Source organism: Mobula birostris, chromosome 6 (genome assembly GCF_030028105.1).
Source record: "Mobula birostris isolate sMobBir1 chromosome 6, sMobBir1.hap1, whole genome shotgun sequence".
In the NCBI taxonomy this organism is placed as follows: Eukaryota; Metazoa; Chordata; class Chondrichthyes; order Myliobatiformes; family Myliobatidae; genus Mobula; species Mobula birostris.
In genome coordinates this window covers 133,251,167-133,272,321 of record NC_092375.1, presented here as the reverse complement: position 1 = coordinate 133,272,321, position 21,155 = coordinate 133,251,167, and the positions used below count along the sequence as shown (strand labels likewise).

The following is a 21,155-nucleotide window of genomic DNA, read 5'->3' as shown; positions in this document are numbered from 1 at the left end:
TCCTTGGAATGTAGATTGACTGAGCTGAATCCTGGAGGAGGCCATGGATAGACATATCAGAATGGGAAAGGAATGTGGAATTAAAATGGTTGGCCCATTCTGTCTATCCACGGCCTCCTCTACTGTAAAGGCGAAGCCACACTCGGGTTGGAGGAACAACACCTTATATTCCGTCTGGGTAGTCTCCAACCTGATGGCATGAACATCGACTTCTCTAACTTCCGCTAATGCCCCCCCTCCCCCTGGTATCCCATCCGTTATTTATTTTTATACACACATTCTTTCTTTCACTCTCCTTTTTCTCCCTCTGTCCCTCTGACTATATCCCTTGCCCATCCTCTGGGTTTCCCCCCCCCCGTCTTTCTCCCCAGACCTCCTGTCCCATGATCCTCTCATATCCCCTTTGCCAGTCACCTGTCCAGCTCTTGGCTCCATCCCTCCCCCTCCTGTCTTCTCCTATCATTTTGGATCTCCCCCTCCCCCTCCCACTTTCAAATCTCTTACTAACTCTTCCTTCAGTTAGTCCTGACGAAGGGTCTCGGCCTGAAACGTCGACTGTACCTCTTCCCAGAGATACTGCCTGGCCTGCTGCGTTCACCAGCAACTTTGATGTGTATTGCTTGAATTTCCAGCATCTGCAGAACTCCTGTTGTTTACCCTCTGTGTAGTTACCACTTTTAAATCTCTCCCCTCTTTTCTTGTATCTGTGCCCTCTAGTTTCAGCCTGCCCAACTTTGGAGAGAAGTCTATGCCCCTTTATCATGATTTTATAAACTTCTGAGGTCACCCCTCATTCTCCTACACTCCAAGGAATAAAGTTCCAGCGTAGCGTAGCCAATCTCTCCTTGTAGCTCAGAACCTCTAGTTCAGGCAGCATCCTTACAAATCTCTTCTGCACTTTCTCCAGCTTGACAATGTCTTTTCTATAACAGGGTGACTAAAACTGTGCATAATACTTCCAAGAGTGCCCTCACCAACTCGTATAACTGCAACATAATGTCACTGTTCCTAAACTCGATGCTCTGGCTGATAAAGGTCAGCATGCTAAAAGCCTTCCTCACTAACCTGTCTACTAATGCATTATTGTCTGGTGAGCAGAGATTGAGAATCATGGACGTGTTCCCCGGAGTCTAGGTGAATGAAGTAGAATGTAAGAGAGATTGGCAGTGTTTTTACTGTGAGTCTAGAATTCAGCACCATTGTCACAGGGTAAAGAGCCAGTCATGATGAGATGATGACATCCCTGTACACCAACATACCTAAATCTCAGGGGAATATAAGTACGTGATTGACAGCTGCTTGACCAGCTGGAAATCTGGGGAAAAGAGGTGGTTTAAGAAATGGGAATTATGGGAATCCAGTTTTGATCTTTTTGAATGGCTTAATCCTGCTTTTATATATGTTTTCATATTTTTCTGTGTCCTTGCATTTATAACACTTTGTCTTATTCCAAGGCAGTGTGTGTTGCTAAATAAATGCAGACTTTTCTTTCTTTCTTACTTGCTCTCTCACCCCAGAAGCCATTCTGTAGGGATCAGTGAGAGGGAAGTCTTCAGATCTTCAACTTCTAGAAATGTCAAACATGTTTTTTTTTAATGCCAAGTTCCACCTTTGGAAAAGCAGTATTATTTACTCCAAAGTTCATTTCTAGCTGTGTCACAATCTTGAAACTGATACTGGGCCAGGCTACTTGTTTACCTCACCCTCTGCCAGTCCAAGCAAGACATCTGAGACCAGCAAACCCACTTGTGGGACAAACACATTCACCCAAATCGAGAAATGACTTGGAATAACAAGTTCACGGCTAGTACTGAAGTGAGAAGGATGCCAACACTCATAAATACACAGATACCAAGAAACATTCCCCAGAAAAGTTGATGACAATTTAATTTTGACTGCCCAGATATAGATTCTAGGTGTAAACAGATCATTTCACATCAAAATATTCACCATGCTGTTTTTGGCATCTTGCTGCTTGCTTTTGGCATAAACAACAGTCAAGTGTTTAAAAATGTGCTGTTTTACCCTGTTCTTCCTGCAGTCTTGGTTATCAAGGTGTATGCTATTCCACCACATCCAGGCTAGTGAAGTGCCAGTCAGTGTTGTGATGTCAGAAATCAGAGCAATTACTGCACAGGATAAACCAACAAAACTTGCATAGAAAATGACAGCACAGTACAGACCCTTTGCCTCGTTACCTTTTACCCCTCCTGTGTAGCCTTCCATTTTTCTATCATCTATGTGTCTATATTAGGATCCCTTAAATGCCCCTAATGTATCTGCCTCTACCACTACCCCTGGCAGGGCATTCCATGCACCCACCACTCTCTGTGTATAAAATAAAACTTACCTCTGACATCCCTCCTAAACTTTCCTACAATCACCTTAAAACTATGCTCCCCTCATATCAGCCACCTCTGCCCTGGGGAAAGAAGGTCTCTGGCTATCTACCCAACCTATGCCTCTTGTCATCTTGTACACCCCTATCAATTAGCCTCATCCTCTGTCACTCCAAAGGAAGAGCTGTAGCTTGCTCAACCTATCTCGATAAGACATGCTCTCTAAACCAGGCAGCATTGTAGAAAATCTCCTGTGCACCCTCTTTCAAGCTTCCACGTCCTTCCTATAATCAGGTGACCGGAACTGAGCACAATACTCCAAGTGTGATCTAACCAGGGTCTTAGTGAGCTGCAACGTTACCTCATGGCTCTTGAATTCAAACAGACAGAAGTGAATTAATGGACCAAGCAATCTGTGGTCTTTGTGATGCTCCTTGAGGAGGAACAAATATACAGTAATGAACAAGTAAGAGTGTCCCTTCTGCTGTTTGAAATTGTGGCCAAAGAGCAAGGAAAGAGGCTCTTTGGTCCGTTACATGCACACTAGATATCAAAGATTCATCTACGCTGATCCCATTGTCCAGCACTTGGCCTTGTGTACCTTGACAATTGAAGTCATTTAAAGATGTAGAATACAGCACCGACAGGCCCTTTGGCCCACTGAGTCTCTGCTAATCATCAATACCCAATGAACTAATCCTACAGAGATCCATTTTTTTCTGTTCTATTACATCTTCCTTCAACTTCCCCACTTCCTTCCCTGATTCTACTACTGACCTATGTGTTGGGGTAATTTACAGAGACAAATTAACCTCCCAACCCCTGTGTCCTCTTGAATGTTGTGAGAATACCCGTCTCCATCAGCTCCTTGGGCACTTTATTCCAGATTCCAAAGCAAGTGTTACCTTAAATCCTCTCTAAGTCTCCTACATCTTAAATCTATGGTTACAGATACCCTCGCATAGAGTATGTTACCCTCTCACCATCTACTCTATCAATGCCGCATGACTTTCTGCCGCAGATCTTTCGGCAGGGGCTCAGTTTTAGTGTCCCATTCAGCATGTGTTGCCTGTGGTCAATATCACTCCCTCAGTAACTATACTGGCGTGTAGTCATATCTGTAGTTCAGGACATGGAGTCAGAGCTGAATATGCCTTGTTGATACAGGATGCAGACTGCTGAAACTGTCAGTAATGTACTCCTTGGGTTTTCACCTTGAAATTAGGGAACAGGGATACTCAGAAAATTCACCCTCTTGCTCTAATAAGCCCCCGCCCACAGTCCCCGTGTACTCTCTAGCCTTTCAAGTGGCAGGGTTCCCACAATGTCACTGCTATGGGTAAAGACAGTTTTCCTGAATTTCTGGATTTTTTTCCTAGCATAAACTCTCTTAAGTTTATGTTCACTGTCATTTTTTTTCTCCTTTCCCACAAGTGAAAATGTTTATATTACTAAACCTTTACTACATAAACAATCCTCTTGCATGTATATTTTTTTTAACCTAGTGTTATTCATTAACCTGTTACTCAGTAAGATGGGTTCAAGGCAGAGTGTATATTAATCAGAATTGTATGATAGAGAAGTGGGCGCTTCTATACCATACAATTCTATACGATGTTGACCATCATGTCTACCTATACAAATGTCATTTGACTGTATTAGTTCCATATGTCCTCTGTGCCCCATTCATTCAGCTACCTGTTATGATGCCTGGGAAATGTTATTCCTGCACTTGTCTCCCATGCATTCCAGATACCAACTCATTCAGTATCTGGATGTGGAGAGGGGTTTCCGATGGTGGGAGAGTCAAAGACCAGAGGACACAGCCTCAGAATAGAGGAGTATCCTTTTAGAATGGAGATGAGGGGGAATTTCTTTAGCCAGTGGGTGGTGAATCTGTGGAATTTGTTGCCACAGGCAGCTGTGGAAGGCCAGGTCTGTATGTATATTTAAGGAAGAGGTTGATAGATTCTTGATTAGTCAGGGCATGAAGGGATATGGGGAGAAGGCAGGAGATTGGGGCTGAGAGGAAAATTGGATCAGCCATGATGAAATGGTGGTGCAGACTCATTGGGCCAGATGGCCTAATTCTGCTCCTATGTCCTATAGTCTTATAGCGCACCATCTGTGGAGTGACAAAAAGTGTTGGTTTACTCAGAAACTGCATCAATTGCTTCCAGTAAAGGCGGGGCAATTTTCACAGGCAGGAAGTGGAGGAAGGTACAAACCCTCGTTCTCAGCTGTGAGTAACGCTGCAGCTCTGTAAAACCCTGTTAGACCACACTTGGAATATTGTGTTCAGTTCTGGTTGCCTCATTATAGGAGGGATGTGGAAGCTTTAGAGAGGGTGCAGAGGAGATTTACCAGGATGCTGCCTGAATTAGAGAGCATGTCTTAGGAGAATAGGTTGAGCAAGCAGGAGCTTTTCTTTTTTGAGCGAAAGAGGATTGATAGGGGTGAAGATGATGATAAGACACATGGATTAAGTGGATAGCCAGGGACTTTTTCCCAGTGTGGAAATGGCTAATACAAGGATGCATAATTTTAAGATGATTGGAAGAATGTATAGGGGAGGTGTAAGAGGTAAGTTTTTTACATAGAGGGTATTGGGTGTTTGGAGTGCCCTCCCAGGGGTTGTAGAGGCAGAAATATTAGGGACACTTAAGAAACTGTTAGGCACGTGGATGATATAAAAATATAGGGCTATGTGGAAGGGAAGGGCTAGTTTGAGCTTAAGATAAGTTAAAAGGTCAGCAGAACATTGAAGGGCCTGTACTATGCAGTAGTGTTCTATGTTCTCAGCCATACTGTATTCTAGCAACAAACTCAACTGACAGGGGAATTAACTAAGCATTCCTAAACTGCCTAGTTTTCACTAGATTTGGAACTTTTGAACGTGAAGCCCAGAGATGCTGTTGAGCATGCCACCAGATCACTTGTGTTTTCCTGTCCCACTCTTTACTCCCTGAAATCTCTTACTAAGCTTTCTTTGTCTTGGTAGGTGCCATTGCGTCTTTCTCTGCGGGGCATGTGACCCTGCGCTGGTCGCTGTGGGCGGAGGTGGTGATCTTCATCGTCACAGCATTACAGGCTGGACTCCTCTTCCTCATGAACACCACCAACAATATCTGGGTATGCTACATGGGTTTCGTCCTGTTCCGGAGCAGTCACCAGTTCCTGGTTCCCATAGCGATGTGAGTAACGCTCCTGTCCCTTCCTACCATGAAGCGGGAGGTGGTAAAGGAATGTAGGGAGACTTTGTGGAGTTAGGGAAAAGACAAGGTACATGGAAGTAATAGTGCCCTGTTCGGGAGCAGCACACAACTGCATTTGTAGTCTTGAGGTGAACAAGAACCAATTAAGAATAAGCCCGTAGTTGGAGGCACATCAGACCTCCTGCCTCTGCTAGCTCTTTGAATCAAGCTCCACCCCCCTCCAACCAGCTCTACTTTTCTCAGAACTTTGCAATATTTCTTTCTAAGGATAACTTTAAAAGGGCTGGATTTGTTAAATGTGCTTACACAACCTTTCCAGGCATTCTTCTGGATCAGGCTGCAGATTTTTTTTTTTGAACAAGATCTTAACTCTGCTCTGATTTTTGTTTGGCAACTATCAGTGTGCCTTGGTTGAACAGTTAAGCATCTCATGATTTTGGACCACTAAAACAAAAGCTTCATTTAGAGAATTATTGATTATCCATTTAAACAAAAGCATTCTAGGGCATTGGCCTACTTAAATAGTTTAATAAAGAAACATCTGATGTTGGATGGATGAACTCCACTGAAACAATAACACTCTCATGGACAGAGTTGTATACACTGACATGTATACACGCAACCACAAATTGCTTTATACTTTGTCAAAGTCAGTTTTATAATAGAGGGCACAGTGGTGTAGCCTCGCAATGCTAGAGACTTGTGTTCAATTCTGACCTTGGGTCCTATCTATGTGGAGATTGCACGTTCTTTCATGAGTTCCCCTTTGTTGCTCTTCTTTCCTCTCACAGATGTACAGATTGGTAGATTAGCTGCTAGAAACTGCTTCTACTTGGAACATAGAAACATAGAACACAGAAGAGTACAGCACAGAAACAGGCCATTTAGCCCACAATGTTGTACCAAATAAGCTAAAAAGCAAATCGAAAACACCCAAACATTAATCCCTCAAACACGAGGAAATCTGCAGATGCTGGAATTTCAAGCAACACACATAAAAATTGCTGGTGAACACAGCAGCAGGCCAGGCAGCATCTATAGGGAGAGGTACAGTCGACGTTTCGGGCGTCGTCAGGACCCTGACGAAGGGTCTCGGCCCGAAACGTCGACTGTACTTCTTCCTATAGATGCTACCTGGCCTGCTGCTGCGTTCACCAGCAATTTTTATAAATATTAATCCCTCCTACCTTTCAATGTCCATATCCCTCCATCTTCCTCACATTCATGGGCCTATCTAAACATCTCTTAAACCTGTAATGTATTTGCCTCTACCAACATACCAGGCAGTGCATTCCATGGATCCACCACGCTCTGAGTAAAAAAACTTACCCCTCGCATCTCTTTTGAACCTACCTCTTCTCACCTTCAAAGCATACCCTCTGGTATTCAACATTTCTACCCTGGGAAACAGATACTCCCGATCTACTCTATCTAATCTTTATGGTGGAATTTTGGCAGCCAATATATTCACAGGAAGATCCCACCATTAGATTTTTCTGTGATTCTGACAGATCGTTTCTTACCAATATGCTACAGAGGAGCTGGGGTGTCACTTATTTTTCCATTCTCTCAGCTGATTATTTTCCACGGAACTAGCATCGCAAAGACATTATCTATTCAATATAGTACTACTGTTTTTGTGAACTTGGCCATTGTGTACATTACAACGGTGACTATAAAAACTTGCACCATAAAAAGTAGAGCATTGTGTACATGTGGAATAACGATGAAATATCTAGCCAAACCATGAGATCATAATACACTGTGTGCATAACCATATCATTTTTGAATGTGAAGAAAATTAGTGTTGATACTGCCCTACCTCCCTGTGGGTGAATTAATTTCTCATCAACTTGCCCTTTACTCCTTCTACCAGGTGCTAGATTTGACTCTTTGCTAAGGTCTTGCTATCTGTTCTGATTTAGGACTCTTGCTGACAATTTGTGGGACGTGAGCACAACAAGCAAGGGCATCAAAGTTTATTGCCGTCTATTTATACCCTTCAAGAGGCATAGGCCAGCTGTCTCTTTAAAACACTGCAGTCCTTTTGGTAAAGATGCCCCCTCCCCCTATGTTTCAGGGATTCCCAAGGCTTGCATTCATTGAAGCAGATGGACCATTGATTGACTTCCAAGTCAGAGAGGTGTGCAGCTAGGAGGGAAACCTGCGGGTGGTGGCGGTGCTCCAATGTCCCTTTGATTGGTCATAAGACCATAAACAAAGGAGCAGAAGTCAGCCATTCGGCCCATCGAGTCTGCTCCGCCATTTTATCATGAGCTGATCCATTCTCCCATTTAGTCCCACTCCCCCACCTTCTCACCATAACCTTTGATGCCCTGGCTACTCAGATACCTATCAATCTCTGCCTTAAATACACCCAATAACTTGGCCTCCACTGCTGCGCGTGGCAACATATTCCATAGATTCACCACCCTCTGACTAAAAAAATTTCTTCGCATTTCTGTTCTGAATGGGTGCCCTTCAATCCTTAAGTCATGCCCTCTCGTACTAGACTCCCCCATCATGGGAAACAATTTTGCCACATCCACTCTGTCCATGCCTTTCAACTTTCTAAGTGTTTCTATGAGGTCTCCCCTCATTCTTCTAAACTCCAAGGAGTACAGTCCAAGAGCAGATAAACGTTCCTCATATGTTAACCCTCTCTTTCCCGGAATCATTCTAGTGAATCTTCTCTGTACCCTCTCCAACGTCAGCACATCCTTTCTTAAATAAGGAGACCAAAACTGCCCACAATACTCCAAGTGAGGTCTCACCAGCGCCTTATAGAGCCTCCAACATCATATCCCTGCTCCTATACTCTATTCCTCTAGAAATGAATGCCAACATTGCATTCGCCTTCTTCACTACTGACTCAACCTGGAGGTTAACTTTATGGGTATCCTGTACAAGGACTCCCAAGTCCCGTTGCATCTCAGAACTTTGAATTCTTTCCCCATTTAAATAATAGTCTGCCCATTTATTTATTCTGCCAAAGTGCATAACCATACACTTTCCAACATTGTACTTCATTTGCCACTTCTCTGCCCATTCTTCCAATCTATCCAAGTCTCTCTGCAGACTCTCCATTTCCTCAGCACTACCAGCCCCTCCACCTATCTTCGTATCGTCAGCAAACTTAGCCACAAAGCCATCTATTCCATAATCCAAATCGTTGATGTACAATGTAAAAAGAAGCGGCCCCAATACAGACCCCCGTGGAACACCACTGGTAACCAGCAGCCAACCAGAATAGGATCCCTTTATTCCCACTCTCTGTTTCCTGCCAATCAGCCAATGCTCTATCCACGTATGTAACTTTCCCGTAATTCCATGGGCTCTTATCTTGTTAAGTAGCCTCATGTGTGGCACCTTGTCAAAAGCCTTCTGAAAATCCAAATATACCACATCCACTGCATCTCCCTTGTCTAGCCTACTGGTAATTTCCTCAAAAAATTGTAATAGGTTTGTCAGGCAGGATTTTCCTTTAAGGAAACCATGCTGAGTTCTGCCTATCTTGTCATATGCCTCCAGGTACTCTGTAACCTCATCCTTGACAATCGACTCCAACAACTTTCCAATCACCGATGTCAAGCTAACAGGTCTATAATTTCCTTTTTGCTTCCTTGCCCCCTTCTTAAATAGCGGAGTTTCATTTGCAATCTTCCAGTCCTCCGGAACCATGCCAGAATCTATCGACTTTTGAAAGGTTATCGCTAATACCTCCGCAATCTCCACAACTACTTCCTTCAGAACACGCGGGTGCATTCCATCTGGTCTGGGAGATTTATCTACCCTTAGACTATTCAGCTTCCTGAGTACTTTCTCTGTCATAATTGTGACTGCGCAGGCTTCTCTTCCCTGCCATCCTTGAGTGTCCGGTATACTGCTGATGCCTTCCTCAGTGAAGACTGATGCAAAATACTCATTCAGTTCCTCTGCCATCTCCTTACCTCCCATTACAATTTCTCCAGCATCATTTTCTATCGGTCCTATATCTACTCTCACCTGTCTTTTACTCGTTATATACTTGAAAAAGCTTTTAGTATCCTCTTTGATATTATTTGCTAGCTTCCTTTCATAGTTAATCTTTTCCCTCTTAATGACCTTCTTAGTTTCCTTTTGTAAGGTTTTAAAAACTTCCCAATCCTCTGTCTTCCCACTAATTTTTGCTTCCTTGTATGCCCTCTCCTTTGCTTTAACTTTGGCTTTGACTTCTCTTGTCAACCACGGTTGCATCCTTTTTCCATTCAAAAATTTCTTCTTTTTTGGAATATACCTGTCTTGCATCTTCCTCACTTCTCGCATAAACTCCAGCCACTGCTGCTCTGCTGTCTTTCCAGCCATTGTCCCTTTCCAGTCAACTTTAGCCAGTTCCTCTCTCATGCCACTGTAATTTCCATTAAAATACTGACACATCAGATTTCGGTTTCTCTTTTTCAAATTTCACAGTGAACTCAATCATGTTATGATCATTGCCTCCTAAAGGTTCCTTCACCTCAATCTCTCTAATCACCTCCGGTTCATTACAGAATACCCAATCCAGTACAGCCGATCCCCTAATGGGCTCAACAACAAGCTGTTCTAAAAAGCCATCTCGCAGACATTCTACAAATTCTCTCTCTTGAGATCCAGTGCCGACCTGATTTTCCCAATCCACTCGCGTGTTAAAATTCCCCACAATTATCATAACACTGCCCTTCTGACAAGCCTTTTCTATTTCGAGTTGTAATTTGTAGTTCACATCCCTGCAGTTGTTTGGAGGCCTGTAAATAACTACCATCAGGGTCCTTTTACCCCTCCGATTTCTTAGCTCAACCCATAAAGATTCTGTACCTTCCTATCCTATATCATCTCTCTATAATGATTTAATATCATTTCCTACCAATAAAGCCACGCCTCCCCCTCCGCCTACCTTCCTATCCTTTCGATACACCATGTATCCTTGGACGTTCAGCTCCCAGAGACATGCATCCTTTAGCCAATGCCAATGGCTAAATGTCAATGTCAAAGACTGCAATGAGCTGTCAGAGTAACCTAGGAGAATAAATGTAGTAGATCATTTAATTTGTTCAGCACAATATTGTGGGCTGAAGGGCCTGTTTCTGTGCTGGTCTGCCCATGTTCTTTGTTCTATTGTTCAGGGAATGAATATTTGGGCTGCTGCCTGGGATGTGACACTTTATCCCCGGAGGTGTTGAGGTTTCCCTCTCTCCCATTGTACAGGAGGTACAAAAGCCTGAGTGTATATCACCAAGCTCAAGGACAACTTCTGCCCCGTTACAAGACTCCTAATACTTCCCTAGTACGATAAATTGGATTCTTGACCTCACAATCTACCTTATTGTTTACCTGCACTGCACTTTCTCTGAAACTGTTGCAATTTATTCAGCATTGTTACTGGTTTATTTTGTTCTACTTCAATGCACAGAGTAAAGATCTGATCTGTAAGAACAGTATGCAAAACAAGCTTTTCACTATATCTTGGTACCCTGACAAGAATAAACCAGTTCCAATTCTTGGCATTGTTGGAGCTGCACACGTTCAGCTGATCTCTGTTTGGTTTGCCTTTGCCAGTAAATGGTGCTAAGATTTAGGAGAGTCAGGAGACAAGTCTCTCGTCACAGGGCTTTGAGTATCTGGGCAACTCTTGTAGCCGTGGCACTCGCATGGCTTCAGACTTGTGGAATGAGCAAGGGAATTTCTTTAGGGTGGCAGAGTGGAACAGAGGGTAGAGATGCTGCCTCAGGACTTGCGACCCAAGTCCAACCCTGATCTCTGTTGTCTGTGTGGGCTTTATATATCTTGCCTGGGTTCCCCCCATGTGCTCTGGTTTCTTCCGGGATCCCAATGTGTGTGTGTGTGTGTGTTGGTGGTAACTACATTTGTGACTATAAATTTCCCCTAGTGAGTAGGTAGGTGATAAAGTTGGTGGAAATATGGGGAGAGTAGATTACGTAGGAAATGGTATTGCTCTGTGATTCATCAGATGGATGAGTGACCTAGGACATGAAGAAACATGGAGGTAGATTTCATAGATTCATACAGCATCAAAGTGACCCTTCAGCCCAACTCATCTATGCTGACTGAATTGTCCATCTAAACTAATTCCATTTGCTTGTGTTTGCCATGTTCCTCTAAACGTTTCCTCACCATTTAACTGTCCCTATGCCTTTTTACGTGTTGTAATTGTTCTTGCCTCTACCTGTTCTTCTGGTGGCTCATTCTATATGTTCATCGTGAGGAAAAACAGTTCCCCTCACCTTAAACTCTATGCCTTCTAGTTTTACACTCCCCTACCCTGGGAAAAGACCGTGACCATGTACCCTAATGATTGCCCCTTTTATAAATGTCGACAAAGTCACTCCTCAACTTCCTGTGCTCCAGGGAAAACAGGCCCAGTCTATTCAGTTATTCCTTACAACTCCAGTCTTGGCAGCATTCTCGTGATTCTTTTCTGCACTCTCTCTAGCTTAACCACAGTCTTTCTCTGAGCAAGGGCTTACCCAGGGTATGGCCTGTCCAAAGTTTGGCTGCATGGGTCAACATGAACTCGGTGAGCTGAAGAACCTATTTCAATGCTGTATAACTATCCTCAGACTAATGAGTAACTTATTAAGAGGTGTCCTTGCAGTGCCTGTGAGTTCAATTGGCCTGACAACTGTCTTCTGGTCATTAGTTTTCAGATCGCTGCATCATTGAGCAAGGAGCTCTGTGCTCTGGTGTTTGGAATCAACACGTTTCTCGCCACCATATTAAAAACCATCATCACCTTAATCATCGCTGACAAGCGTGGACTGGGACTGCACGTCCACGACCAGGTATGTTTCAGGCCTGGCACGTTGATTGAGCTTTTGTTTGTAATTCCCCGGTCTGGGGATAGGGAGAGAGATGCACTGTCATCCACTGCCAAGGCCTCAAAATGACCATTGTCGCCCTGGGCACCTCCATGGGTAGGTCCATGGAGTGGACGTGCAGAGATAAGTGAGGGGGTAAGTTCATGTGGGAATGTTGGAATTGTCCTTCCAGGCTAAGGGAGAACTTATTTGAAAAGTTCAAACCCATGAAGTATTTTAATAGCATACACAGTGAAAAATTTGCTGCTGGTAAGAAGGAAAGGCATTAAAATATAGGTTTCAGTGTAAACGCTTATTTCTCTCTCCTTGGATGCTGTCTGGCCTGCTGAGTGTTTCTAGCATTTTCTGATTTCCGGCATCTGCGGTATTTTGACTTTCAGCAACCAGGAGAGGCTGATTTAAGCCATTCTACCTTGGGAGAGGTTTTGGTGGTAATGATCGAAAGAGAACTTGGAAGATGTGTGAGGGATGATATATCTATACCCAATTAAGCTGTCCTTTCAAAAAGATGGCAGGCTACAGAGGGCTGAATGGCCTGTCATGTCACCACCCAATCTTTTTAAAGATATTTCTCCTGCTCTGTCTGTAAACAAGTCCCTGACTTTTTTCCTACACCCTTGATCCTGGGGCACAAGTTGTACGGTGCACTACACCCTGTAATTGCTGCTTTTGGATGAGTCATTACCATCAGGACTCTCTCCAACGGTCCCTATGCATGTAATGCCTCTAGGAAGAGTGAGGGAGTGTCCCACTTAATACTTGTCAAGCTATATACTTCTTTCCAGGCAAAGATTGTTGGATCTCCCTGTGCAGAGCTTGGCCTCTGCAGTGAAGTTTCAATATGTGAGAGACTACATTCAGACATCCCAGGGTCATATGGGGCTTTTTCTCTTTATGTAGGACAGACACAAGCTCTTTTTCTGGTACTGCATCTTGACTTGCTCCAGAGCTTTGGCAATGGGGTGGGGGGGAGGACAAGCGATCTGTGTGAAGAGTAAACAAGTCCCTCTCCACACCCTGTTGTGGGAGAGGAGAGATGCAGAGCCAGAGTCGGTCACAGGGATTGGTTGGTCACATGTTGGCCACGTGGCCCGTTTCCTGTTTTTAATAAAAGTTTGAGCAAGAACACGGAGGAGACTGCAAAAGCCGGAATCTGCAGCAACAAGAAGAACTCAATGTAGAGCTCAATGAGTCGCCGGTGTCTATAGAGAGAAATGGACAAAATGCATAAAATCCCCATTATTAGTGAAAACCTTGGAAGAATCTGCAAAGACCAGCCCTCTTCACCTTTACCACTATAAGACCATTAGACATAGGAGGAGAATTAAACTCATTGAGTTTGCTCTGCCATTCCATCATGGCTGATTTGTTATCCCTCTCAGCCCCATTCTCTTGCCTTCTCCCTGTATCCTTTGACACGCTTCCTAGTTGTCATGGAAGTGGGAAACTGGCCCATCACTGGCTGAGCTTGAGGGAACTCTGTAGATGTTGCTTCAGTTGCCCAGCTCTGAGCTCTGCGATACCTTTCAAGCAGCTCCTAGTGAGGCCTTGTTTAAATCCCACCCCTTCTCCGAAGTTCCCACTTGTTCTGGCAGCTCCTCTCCCACTGCAGAGGGAGGAGAGGTGTTTACTTGTTCTCCTGTCCCACAGCCAAAACTTTGGAGAGATTCAAACTGCAACCATCAGGGAAAAAAGCTCGAGTCTATTGTATACAAGGATAAAACAGACTCTGTGACTCAGAGATGCAGTGGCTATTCTGCATTGGATAACCCAGATGGCAAGGAAAAGTTAGAGTCCACAGCACAGAAACATGCCCTTTGGTCCACCAAGTCCACAGCAGTCATCAAACGCCCATGAACACTAATCTCACCTTCTCACATTCTGATCTGTTCTCCATGCATTCTACCACTCAGCTACACACTAGGGCCAATTCACATACATCTACGGCCAAGTCGAAACTTTAGGATATGGGAGAACGCCAGAACACCCGGAGAAGGTACAGACAGCACCCGAGGTCAGGATTGAACCTGTGTCTCCGGCACAACGAGGCAGCGGCTCTACCAGCTATGCCACCTGGAGGTCTTTGATGCAGTAATAATGAAATAGTTTCTTCCCAGTGAGAGGGAATAGTAAACCAAGGAACACGGATGAAAGACGGATGACCTGAGCTGCAGTCCAGCTGCTCATGTGAAACCTCTGTCCTTGAACAAGCTTTCAGTCATGTGCCCTTGCTGGTGCTTATGCAGCTGAAGTGGTGAAATTCAGCTTGATAATAATTCTGTGAAATGCCTTGGGTCAGTAGCAGTGTTGTGGAGACATGTTGTGTCAGTGCTTTGTTGAAACGTGAGCTTGACAATACCAAGCATTATTAACCCTTGGGCTTGGATCTTGGTGAGATTAATCAAATATATAAACACGAGCCCTCGAGGCGGACAACCCAGCCTGACAATAAATAATAAAATGAGCAAATGCTTAGTTTGTTTGAGTTGAGCTATGAATCTGCAGCTGAACTCCAAGTTTAAAGTTCAAGGCAAAGTTAGTTCAATGCTGAGTGAAGTTATCCACCCCTGGTTCAGGAGTCTTGTGGTTGAGGGGGGATCACTCAGTGTTTGTAGCAGAGTGGTTACGAATATTCCCTCAGTGGAGGAAGCACTCACCTTTAACAGAGAGTTCACCAATGTACATGGGCTTCTTGGATTTGTTACTGAAAACATTGCAGGAAAATATGGAGGGGAATAAGCAGTCAACATTTTGGGGCAGTTCTGATGAAGGGCCTTGAACTTTGACTTTTTATTCCCCTCCATAGATGCTGTCTGACATGCTGTGTTTCTCCAACATTGTGTGTGTGTGTGTGTGTGTGTGTGTGTGTGTTGCTCAAGGTTTCCTGCATCTGCAGAATCTCTTGGGTTTACAAGTAAATATTGTGCTTTGTTAAAAGCAGAATTGATAAATCAGAGGACTTAAATTTAAGAACTGAACGGGACCTGAGATTTTGTCCAGTACAATCCAACATGCCACCTTGCAGAATAATCCCATCCCCTCACATTAATTTTCTCTGCTCTGTAACCTCCTTGTCACATTACCATCGACTCCTCCCCCTCCCCCACCCGCAGATTCTAGCGCCCACCTACATGCAGTAAACCAACTGCCGACCCACACATCTTTGGAAGGTGGGAGGAAACCAGAGCACCCAGAGAAACTCACACAGCAATAGGGAGAGTGTGCAAACTCCACAGAGACAGCACCTGAGATCCAGTTTGTGCCCAAAACTTTGCCCCTATGTGGTAATGGCTTTACCCACTGTGCCACTGTTCTCTGGGTACTGGGTTGGTGCAGGGTTGAAATGAAGAGGGATTTCTTCCTTTGGGGCCTTACGAATGGATGTCCATATTCCAGGGAGCTCCTGAGACTGAGCTGAGCCCACTCAAAGCCACAAAAGAGCTTTATATTAATGGTGTATCAACGGAATGGAGAACAGATAGGAACATGGCGCAGGAGTAAATTTTCACATCAGTCGAGATCTTATGGGATGGCAGAGCAGTTTTGAGGGGCTGAATTACTTGTTCCTGTTTCTTAGGTTCTCAACTGACTTTCAGCTTGAGGGCTTGTTGGGTATATTATTAAAACCTGATCCAAGCCTGTGAGCCACACTATTTAAGTCTGACCTAAGCCCATACATCCAGCCTGACCTGACCCGTTCCTGACAGACCCAGCTGGATTGATGTGAGGATCATGTTGGTGTAGCCAGGTCCTGGTGGAGAGAGTGTTCGCACCTGTAAAGGGGTGTTGGTGGGGGGGATTTACAAGCCAACCTGTTGAGAAACATGTTATTTTTAAATATTGTTTTCTTGAGAAGACAAGAAATGGAAGAATTGACTTGTTATAATAGTAACATTTCTAAGTTAATTTAAAGCTGGCCTAAACTGAACCATTCCCAGTTGCTAGTGGTTTAGTGTGGTCTTGAATACACAGGACGTTAGATAATTCTCATATTCATTATAACAACCGCAGCTAAATATCTTCATGCAGCAGGCCTGTTGCCAAAGTCACGGTTTTGCAATAACCTGCCAAGTGCTGGATTTCAGATCTCCACGTTTTCCAGCCAACTACTTGTTTGTCATGACTTCTATTGACCAGTGACACATTAACAGAACAGATAAAGTCAGTCTGATTTAGTGGATTTTGTTTTTGCTGTGAGGCACTCCATGCAATAACAGCACATTGATTACAGATTTAGATTTACTTATCACTCACACTGCCTTTCAAAAGTGGAGATTGTGACAAATCCATCCAGCCCTCCTGTTCGCACCAGAACCCTACACCACTGGAGGAGAATAAGCAGGCTCACGCGTGCATTGGTCCGGAGACCCCAACTGCCTCAACTATTCCCCTGAAATAATCAGCTGTGGAAGCCAGTGGTCTGTGCACAGCTTGATCCCACAAACATAATTGTGATGCCGACCAAATTACTTGAGGGGTAAATATTAGTTAGGGGAGGGAGGCAGTTGAGAGCTCCCCTGTTCTTTATGGGGCATTATGTGCTCATGGGGCAACAGGGCCTCGGTTGTTTGGTTTATCCATAAGGGGCAGGAGCCACAGCCCAGGTGGAACAAGCAAACAGAGTGGTGAGTGAGTGTTACCTCTGGCCACTCAGCCCTCGCCCCTTACAACTTAACTCTAACGTTCTTGTTCTGTTTTGGATGCTACGTTGTATTAAAGTTGTTCAGCAGCATGGGTGGAGTGCCCTGTCCGATGAGGGGCAGGCTTGCCTTTGTGTTTGTAACCTGCCCTTTACACAGCGGAGCACTAGATAGCTGAAGACCTGGATTCAATCCTGACCTTGGGTGCTGTCTGTGTAGAGTTTGCATGTTCTTCCTGTGTCCACCTGGGTTTCTTCCCACATCCCAAAGACATGCAGGTTAACTGGAAGCTGTAAGTTGTCCTTGGTGTGGATGAGGTCCTCTACTGGTTGGCGTTGACCAAGGATATTGTCTATACTGTTGGTGTGGTGGCTGTTGCCATGCACCAGGCTTCCATCTCCCGCAGCAGATGAATCCAAAGGAATGGCAGAGACCGATACAGTTTGGCCCCAGCTGCATCGCAGGAGTTGCGAGTCAGTGTTCAACTCCATGTAAGAATGCTTTAGGGGTTCCAGCTCCGGATTTGTCCTCGGGATTTACTCCCGAAGCCTTGCCCATGAGTGGGTAGAGCCACAAGGCAGTAGAGGTTTAAGATCAGAGCTTTCCTTCCTCTAGTTGAGCTGCCAACCATGGCTGGTGAGCCCCATCTGGTTTTTAGACACCACTAACCCACCTTTGCTCTTTCCTCTGTCAGTAGAAATTGTTCCACTGGACTTAGTACCTAAGCCACACATGAAGGTCAGGAGCTGAACTTGGTTATCACAGACTATTTGAGGCACATGCCATTGGCAGCATTTAGTAGGTAGTGGGAGCTTATCTCCACTACCTCATGCGGCAAAGACCACCTTAAGGAACCCAGTGTGCAGGTGAAATTGCAAATGTCACTCCTTTCTTTTAAGAAGAGAGGGAGGCAAAAGACAAGAAATTATAGTCTAGTTAGCCTGATTCAGTGGTTGGAAAGATGTTGGAGTCCATTATTAAGGATGAGGTATTTGGAGGCACTTGATAAAATAGGCATGGTTTCCTTAAAGAGAGCTCTTGCCTGACAAATCCGTTGGAGTTTTTTGACAAAATAACAGGCAGGAGAATCAGTGGATGTTGTTTACTTGGATTTTCAGAAGCCTTTAACAATGAGGCACATGGGGCTGCTAAACAAGATAAAAGCTCACGGGGATACAGGACAGGTACCAGTGTGGCTGGAAGATTGGCTGACTGGCAGGAGGCAGAGAGTGAGAATAAAGGGAGCCTTTTCTGGTTGGCTGCCCATGACTAGTGGTATTCCGCAGGGGTCTGTGTTGAGATCACTTCACGTTAGGTTGGCAGACGATACAAAGGTAGGCGGAGGGGCAGGTCATGTTGAGGAAGCGGGGAATCTGCAGAAGGACTTGGGTTGGAAGAATAGGCAAAGAAGCAGCACAGTGTAGGGAAGTGTACGATCATGTACTTTGTTGGAAAGAATAAAGACTCAGACTATTTGTAAAGATGAGACGAGGTGAAGTGGGTTAATGAATTTTTAGATGCGATTATGCTGCTTTGTTTGTGCTGTGTGGAGCTAATTGTAAAGCTGTAGGTCAGGCAGTACTAGAGAAAAACTGAACCATGTCTCAGGTGGGTGACTTAATTTAGAAATGGCCAATTCCAATGCTGACAGAGAAAGTGACTAGCCTTTAATGTTAGACATTTTGATACTGAGTCCAGAAAGCTGCAGTGCAAAATGAGATGGAACTGTGCCTAGATGTACATGCAGCTTAGCATAAAGAAGCATAGTCATCACCTAACAACCCCATTAACCTACTTGGTCTCACCCCATCACTGATCTGATTTTTCTGTGTCCTATCCATCCCTCCCCACCATGTTCTCTGCAAGTTGAAACAACCATTTTCCTCTCTCTCTCTTTCCCAGTTTGGATGAAGAGTCTTTGAAGTATTTCTGACCTGAAAAGTTGATGCTGCCTGACTTGCATTTTCTGTTTCTGTTAAGATTTCCAGCATGTTTTTGAATTTAATTTACTAATTTGTTCCCTTTCTCTTTCTCCCCACCACAGTTCTTCTTTTACATTGGTTACTTCTCACTGCTTGCAATCATCTACCTTGGCAGGGGACTGTATATTTTTGGTACCTACTACCGGGAGCACAAAGCCCACAGCTCACAGAAGGCAGAGGCGACTGACAGCCCAACTGCAGAGCCGAATCAGACTGATGACCAGGCACAAGATGCAGCCCCAAAGGCATGAGGAGGAACAAGGCCATCACGGGTTGGTGGCAGTGGGTGGGAAGGGGAGGGGTGGGCTTATCTCATGTGCCTTAAGGTAATATCATAATGAAGGTGACAAAGCAAGAATTTTATTTTTGGGCTGGGTGGGAGTTTCTTTTTAAAATGAGAAAGAACACAATTGTCTACAACAACATGATGGCTTGGTCACATTCGCAGAACGGGACCGTCACCTGAACATCGGGTGTGCACAGGAAGATCCCAGGAGACGGCGCCCACACGAAACGTGACCTTGAAAGCAACTGCTGATTGCCGTGACTTTCACAGATGGATGGGGTGAGACAACATCTCCCTGTGTGAAAGGTTGATAGAGAAAGTGTGCCTGGGTTTTATGGCCTCTGCTCTCCTCTTTCTCTCACGCACACACGCACACAAAAACTGTCCCCTCATCCTATCATCACTAGGCATACCAAGTCATTACTTGGACCTCAACTGGCTCCTTGTCAGCTGAGGCCACGTGTCTGCAGAGGTGCAGTGAGGCGGAGGCAGAGAATGCAATGGGTTGGATTTCATTTAAACTTAATGAGCTCTTGCCTCCCAATGTGAAGTCCTGGAAATTAGATTACACAGGGCCAGTCACTTCACTATTAAAGTCAATAATTTCAGGACTATGCACTTTAACAGGGACAAGAAATCTTTGTGTTAACCTCGTGAGTTGACTGTCCATCCCTCCCAACCCCACCCTCAACCCTAGATGGCAAGGACTGCTACCTACGGGCAAAGAGGAGGTAGATTTCCAGTTGAATTTGGGTGGATCTGTCAGATCTAAGTTCTCCTTAACCCTTCTGTTGTGAGGTGCTTTATATGTGTGGCCATACAGAGAACCCCTCAGAGCTCAGAGGTACTTTGTACTGTTAAGGTAGAGACAGTCCAATTTTCCCAAACAGTGTTCCTGCTGGCGAGAAGCCAGTAGAATAAAATGATTTGTGTAGTGTGATAATTAATTCCACTTCCAAGCCCAAGATAGAATGAAGACCAAGTTGACTGCAGGGTAGCATGCTTCAGTCATAACCACTGAGCTACTATTAAAATCTTGTTTTCGCCTGTAGTTAGATGCTGGGAGATTTGGTTCATGAATAGGATTTCATAATACTGTACCTGCACTTTTGAAATGAATTTGTTTCCTTCGGCACTTTAGACCATCAGAATCCTCTCATCTGTGAATGTTTAGCATGCCAGCAAGCATACTGTAAATTAAGCAAAAAAACACAGGAATGTCAGAAGTGGAGAGTTGCAAGTGGGTTTGGGATAGAGGCAACTAGGTAGAAATTTGGATTATTTTTAACAGCAAGGAACTTAAAGCAAATTATACTTTCGTATACCGAAACCCACATTGCATTGCCTGTGCATTTGCTGTTTCCTCTAGAGTGGGTATCCATTGTAAACCTGTCTGATTTGGGCTTTATATGTTGTAGCTATCACTTACTGATTAAATGCCCAGTGGAAGGTCTACTCTCATTCAAGGATAACCACCAATGAGTGGAAGTGACTGAGAGACACACATCTACTCATTACCTCTCCTAGTTGCCTGTTTTAAGAAGTCTTGTCAAGCAGACAAGACTTTGTGCTTGAGACAGAGTACACACCTGAAAGAACAAAACTAAGGCCTCAATCGGAATGGTTTTTACTTTTTCATAAGTCGCATTCTTTTTTTTTAAAATTTCATGTGCCCACAATGCAGATAAAACATTCTGCGCTGCTCACCGCTGTTTGTGGAGTTGCTCTGGACAGCGTCTTTTGATTAAAAGCAAAGGAATGAACTACGTTCTCTATTTAACCCAAAGGCGGTCTGGAGCAAGCCATATACACGCAGGAAGGATCAGTGTTGTGGATTTT

The 21,155-nt window shown here is 44.4% G+C and overlaps 1 protein-coding gene across 1 annotated transcript in view; it reads left to right on the top strand.

Moving 5' to 3' along the window:
- slc19a1 (solute carrier family 19 member 1) overlaps positions 1–19,296 on the top strand; it is a 48,467-nt gene extending 29,171 nt beyond the window's left edge. The window contains exons 4-6 of the mRNA XM_072262396.1: positions 5,341–5,533; positions 12,231–12,372; positions 19,093–19,296. Of these exons, the coding sequence (XP_072118497.1) occupies positions 5,341–5,533; positions 12,231–12,372; positions 19,093–19,281 (524 nt within the window). The 3' untranslated portion in view covers positions 19,282–19,296. The remainder of the gene's footprint in view (positions 1–5,340; positions 5,534–12,230; positions 12,373–19,092) is intronic.
- Positions 19,297–21,155: the final 1,859 nt, after the last annotated feature.